We start from the raw sequence: 16,642 nt of genomic DNA on the forward strand, positions 1-16,642 counted from the left end.
CAAGGAACTAATCTAAGGGGGCGGCAAAAGCAAACACAATTCCGGCCAGGCTTATAAATGCCTTCAGGCAGATAGCCTAATACCTACCTATGATAGACTGAAGGAGGTTAAGCTTTGGTCATATTTTTTATAAACCCCATCAAAATTAGTGCTCTTCAGGCAGGTCACTGTTGCAGTCATAACATTATGGGATCTTTGCTGTACTCTGAGTATAACATCCAGCCTGACTTTTGGAGGTGAAGGGGGGGTGTGCCTTTTCCTTGTGATAACTCCTGCTTTTTACTTGCTGCATTTGCAGTTTATAATGTAAACATGAACTAAACCTTGGTACCATCTGTTCTGATGCACGCTATTTTTTGGTGTCTTATATAGGATATAGAACACCACAAATAATGTTAACTGAAATCCAGTTGGGTCACATCCATATTTCTCTCACTGTCTGCTGTATTATTGCTTGTTGGTGAACTCTTCTCTGTTTGTTTGATGAGGTCTTAGAGTTTTGTTGTCAGGTGGGCTGGCCTCTGAATAATTTGTATTTCTACATGGGTCCTCTGCATGTTTTAGGATTATTCTACAGCTTGTTTTCGCCTCACTGCTTCCACAGTTTTTCAGTTTCTGCTGTCTGCTTTTATTTGGTTGGGCGAGGTTTATGTCAGTAGTAGATTATATGTGGCTATATGATGCCTTGACCACGGATTCCTTTTGCCACATGTTGGTGTCAAACATATAATGTCAGTTTTTTTGTCAGTAAATGGTATAGAATACAGAGATATTTACATAAACTTGGAATGGTTTGTTCACAATGAATGCATTTCAGATTTCCTTTGGTAATTTACTCATGTATTTTTTTCAGCAGTTAATTAGGAGAAAATGCTGGATGCAAAGCCAGGTTCTGTAAATGTTAGGGTACTTGGAATGTAGCTGATAAACAAATAAAAATATGAGCTGTTATGTAGCACCGTGAAAGGTAAAGCTAAAAATATAACATGTCAAATTCGGACAGCAGAAGAAGAGAAACAGTGGAATATCCTTTTTGGGAAATATGTTTTGAAAGATTGAGCTTATTTTTTATGATTTAATTTGCATTTTGCATGACATTACCATACACTTTTCATGCTGCTTGGTTAATTGGACATTAATATGATTAACACACTGTAGATGCAAAGGGAAGCAGAACATTCACTTTTGTTAATGTGTTATGTGTGTGTTGGAATCTCAGCCATCATTCTCATGCTTAATATTTAAGTGTAGATTTTGATGATGAGTAAGTACTGGAGGGCACCTGCTCCGCCCATTTCCTACCTGGCAGTTAGCTTTAGCCTTTACTTAACTAGCAGGTTCATTTGCCCCAAGCCTGTCTCACAGTTCCCTACATGGTATTTGAAACGCAGCCTCCTTATTGTGGCTGCTGTATACCTTTTCATTCTATGTGGTGTTAAGGTATCACTGTCTTTGTAGAAGGCAGACTTCAAGTGAAAAGTGGGCAGTGAACTAACTCAGTTGGGCGTTTACTGTCTGTTACAGTACATATAGTATTCATATTAATTTTGACTCTTGGCTCTTAAAGTGTGAGGAGTATGAGTTATGTCGATAAGTAGTTATTGATGAAAGTAAAAAGATTTTAACATTTTGAAATGTCCAATAAATGCATGCCTCCCCAGTAGTCCTCGTTGCTCCTAATAAATGCATGCCTCCCCAGTAGTCCTTGTTGTTCCCAATAAATGCATGCCTCCCCAGTAGTCCTCGTTGCTCCTAATAAATGCATGCCTCCCCAGTAGTCCTTGTTGTTCCCAATAAATGCATGCCTCCCCAGTAGTCCTCGTTGCTCCCATCTTGTAATTTTTATGTCTGTACCTGGCAACCATCAAGCCATCTCCAGTCAGACTCTGGTCATTAATTTCCCTGTGCAAGGGGCTATGCCTCACTTACAGTATTATGCATGACTCATCCGAGGGTACATTCATAGAGATGGCCGTGAGAGTTGCTTATGCCTTTTCTGGCATTTCTGTAACTGAGGGTATTGTTTTTTTTTTTTCCCCAGCCATTGGCATGTAGGGTCAAGCTACCCTCATCAATGCAGGGATCCACTACACCTTCCTTCTTGTGAATGTATACTCCCGTATACTGAATATTGATGGTTGTTAACATGCAGTGGCTTGGTGAGCCGTAAGCTTTGAGAGAGTGGGGCAGTTTTTTCCCCAACCATCTGACCTCAGGATGGGCATACCCACCCTCCTGTACTAGTCTTGTCAAGTGCCCAAACTGCTAGTCAGACTGTGGTCTTCTGAGCTATAGTTAGGTCTTTCTCTGTTTGCACCATTGACACTGGCCCTATTTCATTTCTACTTTGTGCTCATGAAGGGGTGAATTTTCCAGGGAGTCTGCTGAGAAGCTGACACATTACAGATCACTGTAGATTATTTGTAGAGTCCAAATTGCTAAAAGTTGCCAGTGTAATCATTTCTAATGGTGTTTTAGGAAATTAATGTTTTTGGTGTGTCCTATTTTGCATGTTTGGCAATAAAATACAGCTATTTATTTGCTCTCATTTTAATTGTCTTTAAAATTCCTAACATAATTTGCTTCTGCTAATTAATTAATGGCTTTTACCACCCACATCGGCCTTTTCTTCACAGATCTGTGCACCTTGGACGGCCTGAGCCCTTGGACCTCCACCTGGGCATGTTTGTGCCAACTCTTCTGAGCCAGGCAACTCCTGACCAGCTGGACCGGTTCTTCACGCCTGCTTGGAACCTGCAGTTCATTGGCACCTATGCCCAGACAGAGATTGGTCATGGTATGGTACTGTAAATTGTGGCCCTAAGTCGGTCCTTTAGGTTTGTGCATGTGTGTCTGTCTGCTGTGTTTGTACATATAAAAAGAGTGTCAACTGGATGAGTAAAAACTGCAGTTTGAATGTAGCATACCCTGGAAGCTGTCCATTTTTGTTTGTAAAGTAATTATCAGTATATGCCAGCATCCATATTTCATACATAATGAAGTACATGGCTACATGTAAGCATAATTCTGGTTGGCTAGAGCCATTCCAACGTTTGGATACAGTACTTGCAGAAGAATTTTAAGTCACAAGAGCCCTCCTTCAGTCATATGACCATTCAGCATGCCTGTAGCCAGGACATTTTTGAGAAATCTTTTGTTGGGCAGTTCCTCTGAAATTTAATCTTTAGCACTAACACTTCAAAGAAGATTTTCCTCGACACCATTACTTATAGTATTGCAGTCATCTTGTTAGTCTGTATATTTGTAAATTGGATTGCTAACAGCTCCCTTTCATTCCCTCTGTTTGTCATTTTTAAACACCTTTATTGAGTTATCACTTGTGACGTAGGCAAACTTACATTTATCTAAAAGTAGTCAAACAATATTAACAAGTGCACGTTTACAAATATTATGCAGTCGTATATAATATAATCAAAACAACATCATTTAAACTGTTCAGTTCCTGACTTCTCTTAAACCTCGTTCCTCCTTCAGAACATTTCTTGTTCCCACTATTTCCGTTTTTCTCTATATAATTTACGCCTACCCTTTTCAAAGGATCCCACTTCCTGATCTTTTACCTATGTTACAGTGTTCACTACTTTAGGTATAGTTTAATAATTGTTTTTTTTAAACTTGGCAAGTCCTTAATATATCTGGGCAATTTAGATCCTGTATTCCAGAAATCATTTTCTTAATTACACCAACTTGCTTGCCCAGTATTCATGACAAAGTACTCTCTAGGGAATTTTAAAGTCTGCCATCTAATTACACTCTGAGAACATATGCTCCAGGGTGCCTTTTTCTTCCCTATTATGCCTCCAACATTTGCCATCTACCCGAGGAAAAATTCTTTGGAGTCTGCTTGAAGTATAAAAGCATCTCTCCAAACACTTCCAGGCAAAAATCCTAAATCTTATAGATTTTGTTGCATATTTGTGAGACATATGTCCCCCTTTGTTTATTTGTGAATTGCATATCTAATCTCTGGGACCAATCTTTTCATGACCTCTTCTGATTGATCGCTTATAGTTATCATGCAATATTTTATATGTCATACTATTTATTACTTTTTTACCAGCAACATTTTTCTAGAGTCTAATAAAAGCACAACCAGTTCAGGTCTTTCATTTAGAATACCCCTGTATTTTTCTCTTTGTTTGTACTCTGATATCAACCACTGATAGGGAAGGCAATCGATAGCTTGCAATCCAAATTTCTTCTTGGCCTCTTCCCATTCTTTTACCTTTCCCAGTCATTTGTTCCCAATACTTTGGTACCTTTGCCAACTTCCTACAGTAAATTTCATCCCTCTCTTGCCTATTCTCTGTACCCCTAATTGCAGTCATCACTGTCAGCAGAATCTCTTTTCTCTATTCGCTGTTGCCTTAGTTAATGGTATACTTTCTGCTACTTTATGAATATAATATTCTGTATGACCATTGTTATTTATTTATTTATTTGTCAGTCATTTGCTAACCGGGTTAGTCCAACTGAGCCAGTAACCTGTTTTCAGTGGAGACCCAAAGAGAAAAGCTCCAACATACAAGTAAATACAGTTTATGAAACATTTCAAAAGATTGATATAACTTTCAGAAGAATGATGTACGTTACAGTAAGTACAAATTATAGAAAATACAAATATTTAGAAAGACAAATAAATTATAGGCTTAGAAAATGTTATATAGTAATAACAGGCATAACTAGAAATGAGTATACATAAATTGAGGATATATGTTAGACATAACAAGATGCTAAGTAAGAAGATGTATGTAGGTGAGAGACAGATGTATGGATTATTCTCCTTAAGGATCTGCAGCCAAAATCCCAATCTTTACTTATGTCTTGAATTACCTTTCTACTTCACCATCATCCCTTTCCACATTCAGTTGTTACTTTCTGCATCTTTTATGTATAAAAGCTTTAACTGTGTAGCTCTGAAATATCATTTCAATTCAAGTAATCCTAATTGATCTATTGAGAGGATCAGCTTATCCCATTTGACTCTTGCCCTCTTCCCCTCCCAAATAAAATCCTTCAGCTCCTGCTTTCCTTCAACATCCTGCTTTCTCAGATTTGGAGCATTCCATTTAATAGATCTTGCTATGGAATACTAGTCCAGTTGCTTATTTGTGCCTTCATAAAATTAATACAGTCTGTTCCTTTTAGTTTCTCTTGTACAGCAAAAAAATCTCAAATTTTTCATACGTGCCTTGTCCTCCAATTCTACCATTTTTTTAAATATCTCTTCTTGACCAGTCTCATGCTCAGCCTTTTTTTTCATTTCAGCATACGATTTTTGTAGTTTAATCATGGTCATCTGAATATCTTTTTAAAGCTACTTCCATTTTTCCAGTCTTTTATTTGCATTGATATGCCCTTCAGTGTTTCACTCATTTTAAGCAGATCTGAGCACATTTGACGTATTTTTCTTCACTAGATTATTAAAAGTCATGTCTTTCACAAAAGCTGAAGCTTGAACTGCTTTTTGCTGAACAGCTACCAAAATCTTCCTAGTCACTGTTTTCTCAAAACTTTTTTCTATCTGATTTTCTTTCAGGCTGTCTTGGTTTCTTTGCTTGCATCCAGGCAGTATACATACTAACCAGTAGCTGAATTTTACTCATGCTAGCAATATTCCTGGTTGTTGTTTCTCAGTTTCTGTTTTTATACTGGGAGAGCTGAAGTTAAAATCTGTGTGCAATCATCTTGGAAGTCTCCACTGTTTGTCATTTTTGTTGGATCTGATGATAATGATTGCTTATTGTTTTTGTCTCCTCAACCATTCACACAATGCATGCACAATTTTCATAGTCTGTAAAAGTCTGCAGTCATATTTTTGTGATTTGTTAAATGAGAAAACTTAAGCTTAAAATGCCAGAATGTTTTTCAGTATTTTTTGGCCTTTTGTTGTATGACGTGTTATCTCCCAGCTTTCATTCAGTAACTTTATATTGTTGCTTGGAGATTTTACTTATTCACAAAATCAGTGCTATGGACAAAGAGCAGAACTGAAGAGCAGCTTTCTGAGATGTGACCCTTACCAGTGAAAGAATAAGACAGTTTTGATTGCCACCATGAGGCTTCTTATGGAAATGTTGTGAATTGTAAAAGTAAACTCTGTAATGCTGGAACAAAAAACCCTGAAAACGTAGGAGAACAGTGAATGGCAGACACAATTTTTTCTCCTTTAAAGTTGTTGTTTTCCAGAGGGGCAGGCCTGTCTGTCCCCCTCCAATGTGGAGGGCAAGTCCTCCCACATCTCTCTAAGTTGTATGTGCCAACTCTAAGATCACTGCACCTCAGAGAAAAGAAAATATTCCATGAAACAGCAGTCTGAGGTTTAGTTTATGTAAGTCCACATTTTTGGTCATTCAGTCTGTCTAGTTTGAGGTTTCACACTAACAAGTGTGATTTCTGGCCTGTTTCACTCCCCTCCTACCTCCAGTTCCCCAGCCATCTCCCCCAGTTCACTACACTTATTTCCTCATTTCCACACCCACTTCTTCCGTCATAGCATTACTTCTTTAATGGCATACATTCCATTTTCCGCTCTCACACTCAAGCAGCTGTTAACATTCATTCTATGTAGATTTGTCTAATTTAACATGCAGCAGTATGCATCTTCCTCTTCTTTACCACAGACTTTACTCTACCTTTGCCACCCAAATGCCTATTTTTGCTCCTCCTGCTAACACCCATTTCCTACAAACAATACCTACCACATCACTCACTCTGTCAAGTTCTTCTCACTCTTACTTCACCCAGTCTCACTCTTCACCCAGTTCTGTTTAACACTACTATGTTATATTCTGTCCATTCAGAGCTAAGCATCCTATACATATCCTCCATCGTCTCTCCATTACCATATCCTACCACAGATATCACTCCAACCACTTCAGTTAATTATTTCTCCTATATTTAAATTCTTATTTAGTATTTAATAATGTACTCCTGCCTCTATTCAAACATATCTACAAAATGTCACCAGTCTTAACTCCTCCTGCTTCTTAAGTGTATTATTGAAGCTAACCCAGGACTAGCTCCACTATTCTGTATCCTACTCATGCACAAAGTATAAGAAACAAAACTAACCCCGTTAACGCTTTCATTTCCTTTCATAAGCCCAATTTAGTTGCTGTCACAGAACCATGGGTTAAAGCAAACAATCCTTCTTTGCGTAATTTTTCCTTGGTTACAACTACTTTTTAAACCCCAGACCTAGTACAAGACAAGGAAGTGGAACTGTCCTTCTCTTCATATCACTCTTAAATGTCCAGCTACTTGCTCAAGGAAACACTAACGCAAATAATTCTACTAACTAGCTAATCCTAATCGTATCCATTCCCTCCCACATGAATGCAATACACCTTCTGGCTGTGGCATATCTACCCCCTTCCTCCTTACTGCCCAAACTAAATAACCTACCAAATAAAATAACTTATTCCACAAAAGATCAAAAAAATCTCATAATGCTCAGACTTCAATCTCAGCCTGTTCAATCTCACTTCCAGTGTCCAGAATACTCTTCTAATATGGTTTAACTTTACCCGGCTTATATGTCAACCTATTAGACCCAACCTCAGTACATCTCAACTCTTCCTACTACAACTCATAGTCACTAACAAACCTTCTCTTATCTCAGACATCACCATCCATCCACCATATTTCAGTGACCACTGCTCTATTAGTTTTCATATTCGTCATCCATATGTAACCATACCCCCAAAGCTCCTATCTTTGTGTAATAAATCACAGAATAACAATGACAAACTTCCCTCTCTTTAATTCACTGGTCACCAGTTTTGAGCTCATCTGTACTGACTGACCTGCAAAACTCTGCTTCCCAGTATCCAAACACTATACAAACCTAAAACTAACAGCTAGCTAACCTATGAGCTTAAAAGCTCTGCTAAAACTCTGAGACAAGGCATGGCATTGTTGGAAAGTACTTCTACTCTACTGCTATAAAAAGACAGTGTTGCAGCCAGCAATGCAATCTTGACAAGCACGCTATATGTTGTCATAACATTCACTTGATAAAATTGTTCCAAACCTCACTAATAAAATTACCCAAAATATCTGGAAATAGGTCAACCATCTTACAGGATGGAAGAGCCTTCCCTCCATGAATTCCACATTGTTTCAACTTTCTGTCTGTGATTTCCTTTATTTCAGCAACCTGTCCAGCCATTTCTCTAGCCAATCCAAAACTGCATTTGACATGCCTATCTCCAGCATTCTACAACAGAGCTATCATATCCAAGGGCATCTACCCTCTCTGCCTGAAGAGATTAAACTTGATATCCCCCGTAGTACTGACAACCTTCACTTGTGGTTTTATTTGCCATTGTAGTAACAACATCACATTGAAACACTTCTAAAACCTATGTATTACACATTATGCATATTATCTGAAACTATACCGTTGTAAAACCTCTCCTAAAAAAAAAAAAAAAAAAAAAAACAATCCCCTCCAGTCCATCAGACTTTCAGCTCATTTCTCTTCTCCCTGCCCTAGGAAATATTCTTTAAAAAATTACTTTCTATGCAACTCACTCAATACATCAGCCAATACCAGCTTCTCTTTCAAAAGCAGCATGGGATTTGGTCTGGTCGCAGTACACCAGCAGCTGTCTAGACATTCAGTAACAGCATACTTCTTGAAATGAACAAACTTCTAATTACTGGAACAATTTTTATTGAACCCCACCAGAGCCTTTGGTCTTGTTGATCACTTAGTTCTCCTAGATCATCTCCTTAAAATATGCATTTGTGATGACACACTGCTGTGGTTCAAAAGCTACCTTTCTAACTGCCACTTCTTAGTTAATTTCAGTTCATCAACCTCTTCAGTCCTTCCACAGTAGGGTGTCCCCCAAGGATCTGTTCAGTCACCTCTCCTGTTTTCTGTCTACATTAACAAACTTTCTTTTGACTCATTCCCATCTTCCTGTCCAGCTTTATGCTGATGATATAGTGCTGTTCTGCTCCAGTCATTCTGGCTCTTCTCTTAAACTCTGATTTTTCGCATCCTTGTTCAATTGATCAATGATAAACAATATACTTCCAAATACCTAAAACAAAAATAGTGCATTTTGGCACTAGGAAAAACCTCACTTCTAACTCCAGGCCTGTAAAAAATCCTTGATCATCTTAATAACACTATTGAAAATGTCACTTCATTTATCTACACTGCATAGGAGTTTGGATTCCTAAATGTCCAACTCCACCTGGAATACACATGTAAAAAAATCAACTGTTTTCAATTCTGGGCAAATAGGATCTCCCTTTTTTCTATCCATACTCTGTAGAAATGCCATAGGTAAAGGTATGTTACTGGCTTGGCTAGAATATTATCTCCTGTTAATTGCTATAACTTATAAAAGAAGTATATCCACCATTCAGTGTTTTCTTTCTTCCCTACCAAACTCATAACTTCCAGATTTCACTATATTATTATTTATCCTAAGTCTTTGCTGTTATCTGGTTGAAGCACTTTAATTCTCAGCATTTCATACCAGTTTTTTCTTCTCTCTCAACTCCATTCCTTTACATTTTAATATTTATTCTAATTCATAATCCCATTGCTTCACTTAGACCTTGCTATACCCTCTTATCACTACTTTCTGTATACTTAGTGAATTCCTTCCATATCAACTCATTGTCTTGTTTACTCTTTTTGTGTGCAGTACTCCTATTGACATCTCATAGTACTTATTACTCATTGCAGTCTGTATACCTTATCTGAAATCCTGTAGTCTGCAATGGAACTGTTTTTCTTTTTATCAATATTTATTATTGTACACTTGTATGTGATTTACTTTATCGGGAGCTTTTATCCCCTGGCTTTGACCCAGTCAGACTTTCCTGGTAAACAAATGTGAATGAATAAATAAGTAGTAAATAAATTCAGTCCAAAGACATGCATCTGGAGCATTCCTCCTTGGGCCTCCGCTGAAAATTGACTTTGTTCCAAGTCGGACTTTCACGGTTAACAAATGTTAAATAAATTAAATAAGTAGATACATTTCATATGTCATTTGGAGAGCTTTCAGAGTATTCAGAAATCCACTAATATACAACTTTAGACATCCTAACCATTCATGTCCTCTTCTCCAAATCCCCCAAACAATGCTTTGCTACACAGCCCCTGCTTTCTCAGTTCTTGGTTCCAAACTGTGAGAATCTGTCCCTTCTTTTCTTAAAGATCATTCCTCTTACCCCTTTTTCCATTCACAAGGCTCAAATTCTAAACCTACCACCCTAGAACGCAAAAAAGGAAAAAAACTAAGGGTAATGCTGCTCAATGCCAGAAGTCTCAACCTCAAGATGCACGCACTCAAGGCCCTTCTCAGTATGGAGAACATCGATGTCTGTGCTGTGACTGAAACCTGGTTCAAGGCTCCTGAGAGCACCCCGGCACTATCAGGTTTTACCTCATATCATGCGTTCCGGCCCCAAAATCCGGACAACACCAAGAAAGGAGGGGGGGTGTCTATATTCATCAAGAACACCCACACCTCAAGGTTGGTGGCAACGCACGATGCATCGGAGACCATTCAGGTGCAATTAACCATAGGCAAGACTGCTCTACAATTTGTAGCATGTTACAGGCCACCCTCTCAATCTCAGGAACCTCACATAGCTTTCCTGAAAACACTGGAGGGGATAAATGTATCTCCAAACACCATCATACTAGGTGATTTCAACTACCCGAATATAGACTGGGATCACTACTCAAGCCCCAACACTCTAGCCCAAAGGTTCCTAGAGTTCATAAACTCTAATGCCATGGAACAACTAGTCACCATCCCCACAAGAGGAGATAACATACTAGATCTCATCATCACGAACATGGGGTCACAATGTTCAACACCGGAGGTATACCCTTCACTGGTGAGGTCAGACCATAAACTAATCTCACTGGAACTCCACATCCCACCCCCACCTGAGATAAAAAAGACCACAGTGAAGAACTTCTCAAAAGCCGACTTCACACTTCTAAAGGCTAGTGTGGTCTTTAAGGCCCCCGAGACTGCGGAAACCATTACTCAAGCCGCTGAATCACTTACAAATGCCTTCTACCAGCACCTACAGGACTGCATGGGTCAGGCAATCCCAAACAAAACAAAGACTCTTTGTACCAAAGGCAAGCGTCCAGTTTGGTGGACCCCAGCCATAAACAAGCTCTACAACAAAAGGAGGAAGCTACTACAAGATAGAGCAAAATCCTTAAAGGGGAAAACACCCTTGATCATTATAAGTAAAAAACTAAGATCTCTCATAAAATCATCCAAGGCAAATTTTGAGAGAAGAGTCGCTAAGGACTCAAAGAACAATCATAAGGCCTTCTTTAGCTATGTTAGAAACCTGGGAGGAAACTCCCAGATATGCTCAGAATTAGTTCAAAATGATGTAAAAATTACTGAACCTACAGACATTGACAACATACTGGCTGACAGGTTCAGTGCAAACTTCTCCCCCCCCCCCCAAAAGGTGAGATATCTATACCAGAGAATTATAGCCCCCCAAACATCTCTAACGCTCAGGTGAGAACTGCTCTCTCCAAGGCAAAAAACACAGCATCCATGGGACCAGATGGTGTCCCCGGATGTGTGCTCCATGAACTCAATGAGGAATTAAACCCGCAGTTAGGGCAGCTGTTTAATCTTAGCCTCACCTCAGGATACGTGCCTAAGGAGTGGCGTACGGCAACTGTGGTCCCACTTCACAAAGGCGGTGCCTCCACTGACCCGGGAAATTAACGCCCCATCAGTTTGACAAGCTTGATCTGCAAAGCTATGGAGAGGATCATAATGGAACTCATAAATAAAGACATAGGAGACTTGCAGACCTTGGATCCGACCCAGTTTGGCTTTGTCAAGGGCAGATCATGCCTTTTAAACCTGGTTGACTTTTTCGAAACAGTCACCAAGGCTATTGATGAGGGAAAGGCAGTCCACACAGCCTACCTCGACCTGGCAAAGGCTTTCGACACAATACCCCACTCAGGTATCATTGAAAAACTCATCAACTTAAATGTAAACCCATACGTCACAAGATGGGTTGCAAATTGGCTAAGTGACAGAACCCACAGGGTCAGAGTTGCTGGCGCCATGTCAGACTCAAATCCTGTCACAAGTGGTGTCCCACAGGGCTCAGTCCTGGGCCCTCTCCTGTTCGGCATCTACTTTTCAGAAGTACAAGCAAACACAGGAGGATTATGGCTGACAAAATTTGCAGATGATTGCAAACTGGGCGCCATAGTTGAGAACACATCTGACACAGATATCCTTCAAAAGGGTCTTATAGAAACGGAAAACTGGTGCCAGAGCCATGGCCTAAAGTTAAACGCCAAAAAATGCATAGTCATACCCTTCGGGAAAAACAAGGTTAGCCCTAGCTACCATATAGGCGGCAACCCACTAAGCACAGAAGAGGTTATCAGGGACCTGGGTACCCAGGTTGACAGTAACCTTTCATTTGACACTCACGTCGCCAAAGTAGTTAGGAAGACCTTCTACATTGCCCACCTGATCATGAAGGGATTCACATCTAGGTCAAGGGAAGTCATCGTCCCCCTGTACTCATCACTCATCAGACCAATGATTGAGTACAATGCCCCATTCGGAATGTATCTGACACGACACCTGCAGCAGTTGGAAAGGCCCCAAAAGTTCCTCACCAAAAGGATACAGGGTCTCAAAAATATGTCCTATGCTGCCCGACTGAAGGAACTTCAACTGTATTCAGTCGCTTACCGTCTGCTCAGAGGTGACCTGTGCCTGACATACAAGGCCATGTCCAACCCAGAATTGATGAACATGCTTCACCTCAAAAAATCCAGATCCCTCAGAACTACAAGGGCGGGAGACCTAAACCTTGACACGGTTATTAATAGGACGTGCTGGAGGGACAGATTCATTACCCAGAGACTCCCTATGCTGTGGAACAAAATCCCGGTACATGTGAGGCAGAGCACCTCGCTGGCTTTGTTCAAGAGAAATCTTGACCAATGGATGGGAGATCGCAGATATACCCCAGGGATTATCTCAGTGTCACTGCTTGACAGAGGCACAGCAAAATAATGGGCATTGTATCCTCCAAACTAAAGGGGTGGCGAAAGCCACAAAACTCTGGGCTAGGCTTATAAATGCCCTTGGGCAGATAGCCTAGTATGAACCTATGAACCTATGAACAAATAAAAGCACATTTCAAGACTCTAGGAAAATGGCAGCAGTTGTCTCGTTGGTGATATAACTTAACCTCTTAATTCTGTTCTGTCTACATACCTTGCTCTGACTCTTTTTTGATTGTGATTTAGCATGCCAACACTGATGTCCCTGAATATAGGATGCATGTGTATATTGTATTTTTTCATTCACTCTGTATGCAATGTTTATCAATTGCCTTTACACCCTCAACCCAGTTATGATATTCACTTTGTATAGAATGTAGTATATATTGTATTTTGTCATTCACTGTTTATATAATGTCATGTATCTATTGTATTTTCCCTGAACTAAGACTGAAATGGGTCCAGTGAGATCAGTGCTCCACCCCAGTTAACAAATTCAAAATAAATAAAAAATACGAGACATGTTTTCTGTTTTCAGTGGACAGGGAAGTTCCTCTGTGCTTTCTCCCACTACTTGTCCTTCCAAGGGTTCTGTTAAAGATCCAAAAATACTAGTGACCCCTTTCTGACCAAGACAGCAGTGGCTCCATGTTCTTTTTCATCTAGCCAAGGGCAGATACTCAAAACTGCCACCTAAGGTAGACCTCCTCACTCCACAGAAGGGATGATTACTACATCCCAGTGTGTCATCCCTAAATCTAAGCTTGTGGATGATAGGGCTCCGATCCTTTTCAGACTCCAGTTTTCAGAAGACACAATTAAAGATGGCTTTCCATATCTCTGTTGCAGTATCCCTTATGTAAGGGATCTCCTGCCAAGGATAGCCCAGCCTCCGGCCAGTATACCAAAGCCTTTAGTGTTTACAGGTGTCATATGTCACAAGTATGTTCCCCACGCAAGGAAAGGACATGAAGGTGATATACAGATGCACACACTTAAGAACTTCTTTGCCACCAGTTTGAACGCCATCATTGAATGTTGGCCTGAATGTCCATCTGTGTTCTCTACTGATCCACTTTTAGGTAAGTGCCCTATTGGAGTTCTTCCTTATCTTCTCTTTTGTTTTAGTGTTGTTGGTTTACATGTCATCCAGAAATGGAAAATGTCAGTGTGGGAGGCAGATTCCCTATAAGGATTATCACAGTGTCTGTTCTGTTTTGGTGCTTTTCACAGCCATAGACAATATTCTATCTGCCAAGCGTTTGTCCCGAAGACTCTACACAGTCACCTCTCCTCCTTGTCTATCTACCTTGAAAATGAAAGGCTTAAGTTGTTGGCTCAAGGCGCTATGGCGGAGTCTTCTCATCTTGAGGAACGGTTACCAGCCAAGAAAAAGGCTAAAAAACTGATATGGCTGCTGTTCAGCTTCCCCTGGACATTTGTCTTGAGACTGGTGAAAACCCGGAGGATCATCTGGTTGTTGTTTCGGATTCCTCTGCTACCACATTGTCCGAGGCTAGCATGGATCTGACTTCAGAGGCTTTTCAGATGTTTGCTCCAGACATCGAGGGGAAGCCTTGGCTGATTATATCTGAGGTACCGAGACAGATTCCACAGATCTTAGTACTGGTGGAGATGCCTACTAAGAGTGTCAACAAGGGTCTTACCCTCCTAAGGTTTTTCATGTGGATGTCCTGCAGAAAAAGAAACAGAAAAGCAAAAATATTTCCTCAGCAATTAAAGATCCCCAATAAGAATGGCAGGATTTTATTCAGGGATTGTTAGTGGCTTTGAAGTTTCCTCAAGGGGTGTCTGCGCCTGCTGCTCCTTGCTCCTCTAGTTTTCTTAAGAGACCTAGGGAGCAGGATTCCTCTGAGGATCAGAATTCTGAGGAAGAGTCCATAGTCTGCTTCTGTCAGATCCCTTCCCCCTTGGACTATGGGTCTGAGGAAGAGGATTCTATCAGTACAGATTCCCCTTTAGAAGAACTCTCCTTTGGGGGCACTGTTCTCTGTGTAATGGAATTCTTTAAGTGGGACTGTTCATAGGTTTCTGATATCCAGAAGAGGTATTATGAGAACCTCCAGATGGAGTCTTCTAAGCTTTCTGCTATACCTCCAGTAGTGGCTACCCTCCTTGATACTGTTTCAATAGCTTCTGTAACTCCTGATTCTCAGCACCCTGCTCCAAAGCCTGAGCACCAGCTTCGTCCCAGCTGAATGGAGGATGGCCACTGTTATCCCTCTACACAAAGGTGGACTGACTGACCCAGGCAATTTAGGTTCAACAGTCTAACTACAAAAGTTCAGTTACCCGAAAATGGCAAACAGAAAGGCAGAAGACAAATTTGTTCACTCTGTAGATTTTACTAAGATAAAATAACACTCTATAAACATAAACATAAACATGAATCGCTTTTCGTCTTGTAAAATACAAAGACTTCTTCAGATGTAATAAAAGCTGTCTTAAAACATTTTTAAATAATTGTAGTGACTTGTCATGTGATCCCAATCCACCCAATAATAACAAAATAACAATTAATACAGGTTTTGTACTAATCTACACTTAAAGTACAAACTCCCTTTTCTTTGATGTTATTAATACTTTCTACTTTAAAGGTAGTAAAAGATGTACTCTGTCCACTAACTTACTATCCTGTACGTTTACCAATAAATATCCTCCAGCAACTTTACTTACTTAAAATCATAATGAAATAAATACATTAAATAAACATGTTATTTATAATATGAAGTAACATTGGACTCTCCTTTGATGCGAGTCATCTAACTGGTGGCCTCCTTGTTCTTCCCGTTTAGTCCCACCTCTTATGTGATTGATTCTCGTTTACCTATCCACGGTTTTGAGTTTTAAAATACTAGAAATGGTACAAGTTTCATTCAATCCTGGATGATTGTATGCATTCATTCAGATCTGCCAATATAACTCTCTTACTTCTAATAGTAGTGTACTAGGACCCCCCTTGGGTCGTGTGGTATTTGATAAATGATCATGTAACCAAAATTATGCGTACTGTGGTCATTTACGTGTTTGGCCAGTGCATTGTCGAGTTTATTCTTACTTATAGCATACTGGTGTTCATAGATGCGTTCCCTGAATTTACGCTCAATTTTACCAGTATAGTAAACTGGACAAATTTTACACCTAGCCAAGTACACTATCATCTTGGAATTACAATCAGTTCTAGAGTTGACTTTGTATCTAGTATTCCTTATAGTGAAATTGTTTGTTGTGTCCACCACGTTACACTGTGAGCACATTCCACACCTGTGCATACCTACATTCCTTGAAGCATCACTCAGTTTATTTTCTAACAGATTTTTCAAGTTTGATCCTTTCCGAAACACAATTCTAGGGTGTACACCTAGAATCTCACTAAGTGTTGAATTGTTGTTTATTAACCCCCCACTTCTTCCTTACTACACTTAGGAAACCATTTGTTTTACAGGAAAATGTAGTGACCAAACTTAAATGGAAGTTAGTGTTATTTGTTATAATCTGTGAAGTTAGTTCCCTATCATCGGTATCAATCTGTGTATTAGA

General features: G+C 39.7%; 2 protein-coding genes across 3 annotated transcripts in view; one reads left to right on the forward strand and one right to left on the reverse strand.

Annotated features, from left to right (window-relative positions):
- The window catches only part of TEN1 (TEN1 subunit of CST complex), a gene marked incomplete at its 5' end in the record, with an annotated part of 968,820 nt that overhangs the window by 577,699 nt on the left and 374,479 nt on the right, over positions 1-16,642 (reverse strand).
- ACOX1 (acyl-CoA oxidase 1) overlaps positions 1-16,642 on the forward strand; it is an 832,154-nt gene that overhangs the window by 239,952 nt on the left and 575,560 nt on the right. The window contains exon 3 of one of the 2 annotated variants that reach the window (XM_044090501.1): positions 2,637-2,797. The exons of the other annotated variant lie outside the window; for it this stretch is intronic. Coding sequence (XP_043946436.1) covers positions 2,637-2,797 — 161 coding nt within the window. The remainder of the gene's footprint in view (positions 1-2,636; positions 2,798-16,642) is intronic. 2 annotated transcript variants of the gene reach the window in all.

The sequence above is a fragment of the Protopterus annectens genome, chromosome 12.part0, assembly GCF_019279795.1.
Source record: "Protopterus annectens isolate FY-2018-M chromosome 12.part0, PAN1.0, whole genome shotgun sequence".
Taxonomy (NCBI): Eukaryota; Metazoa; Chordata; order Ceratodontiformes; family Protopteridae; genus Protopterus; species Protopterus annectens.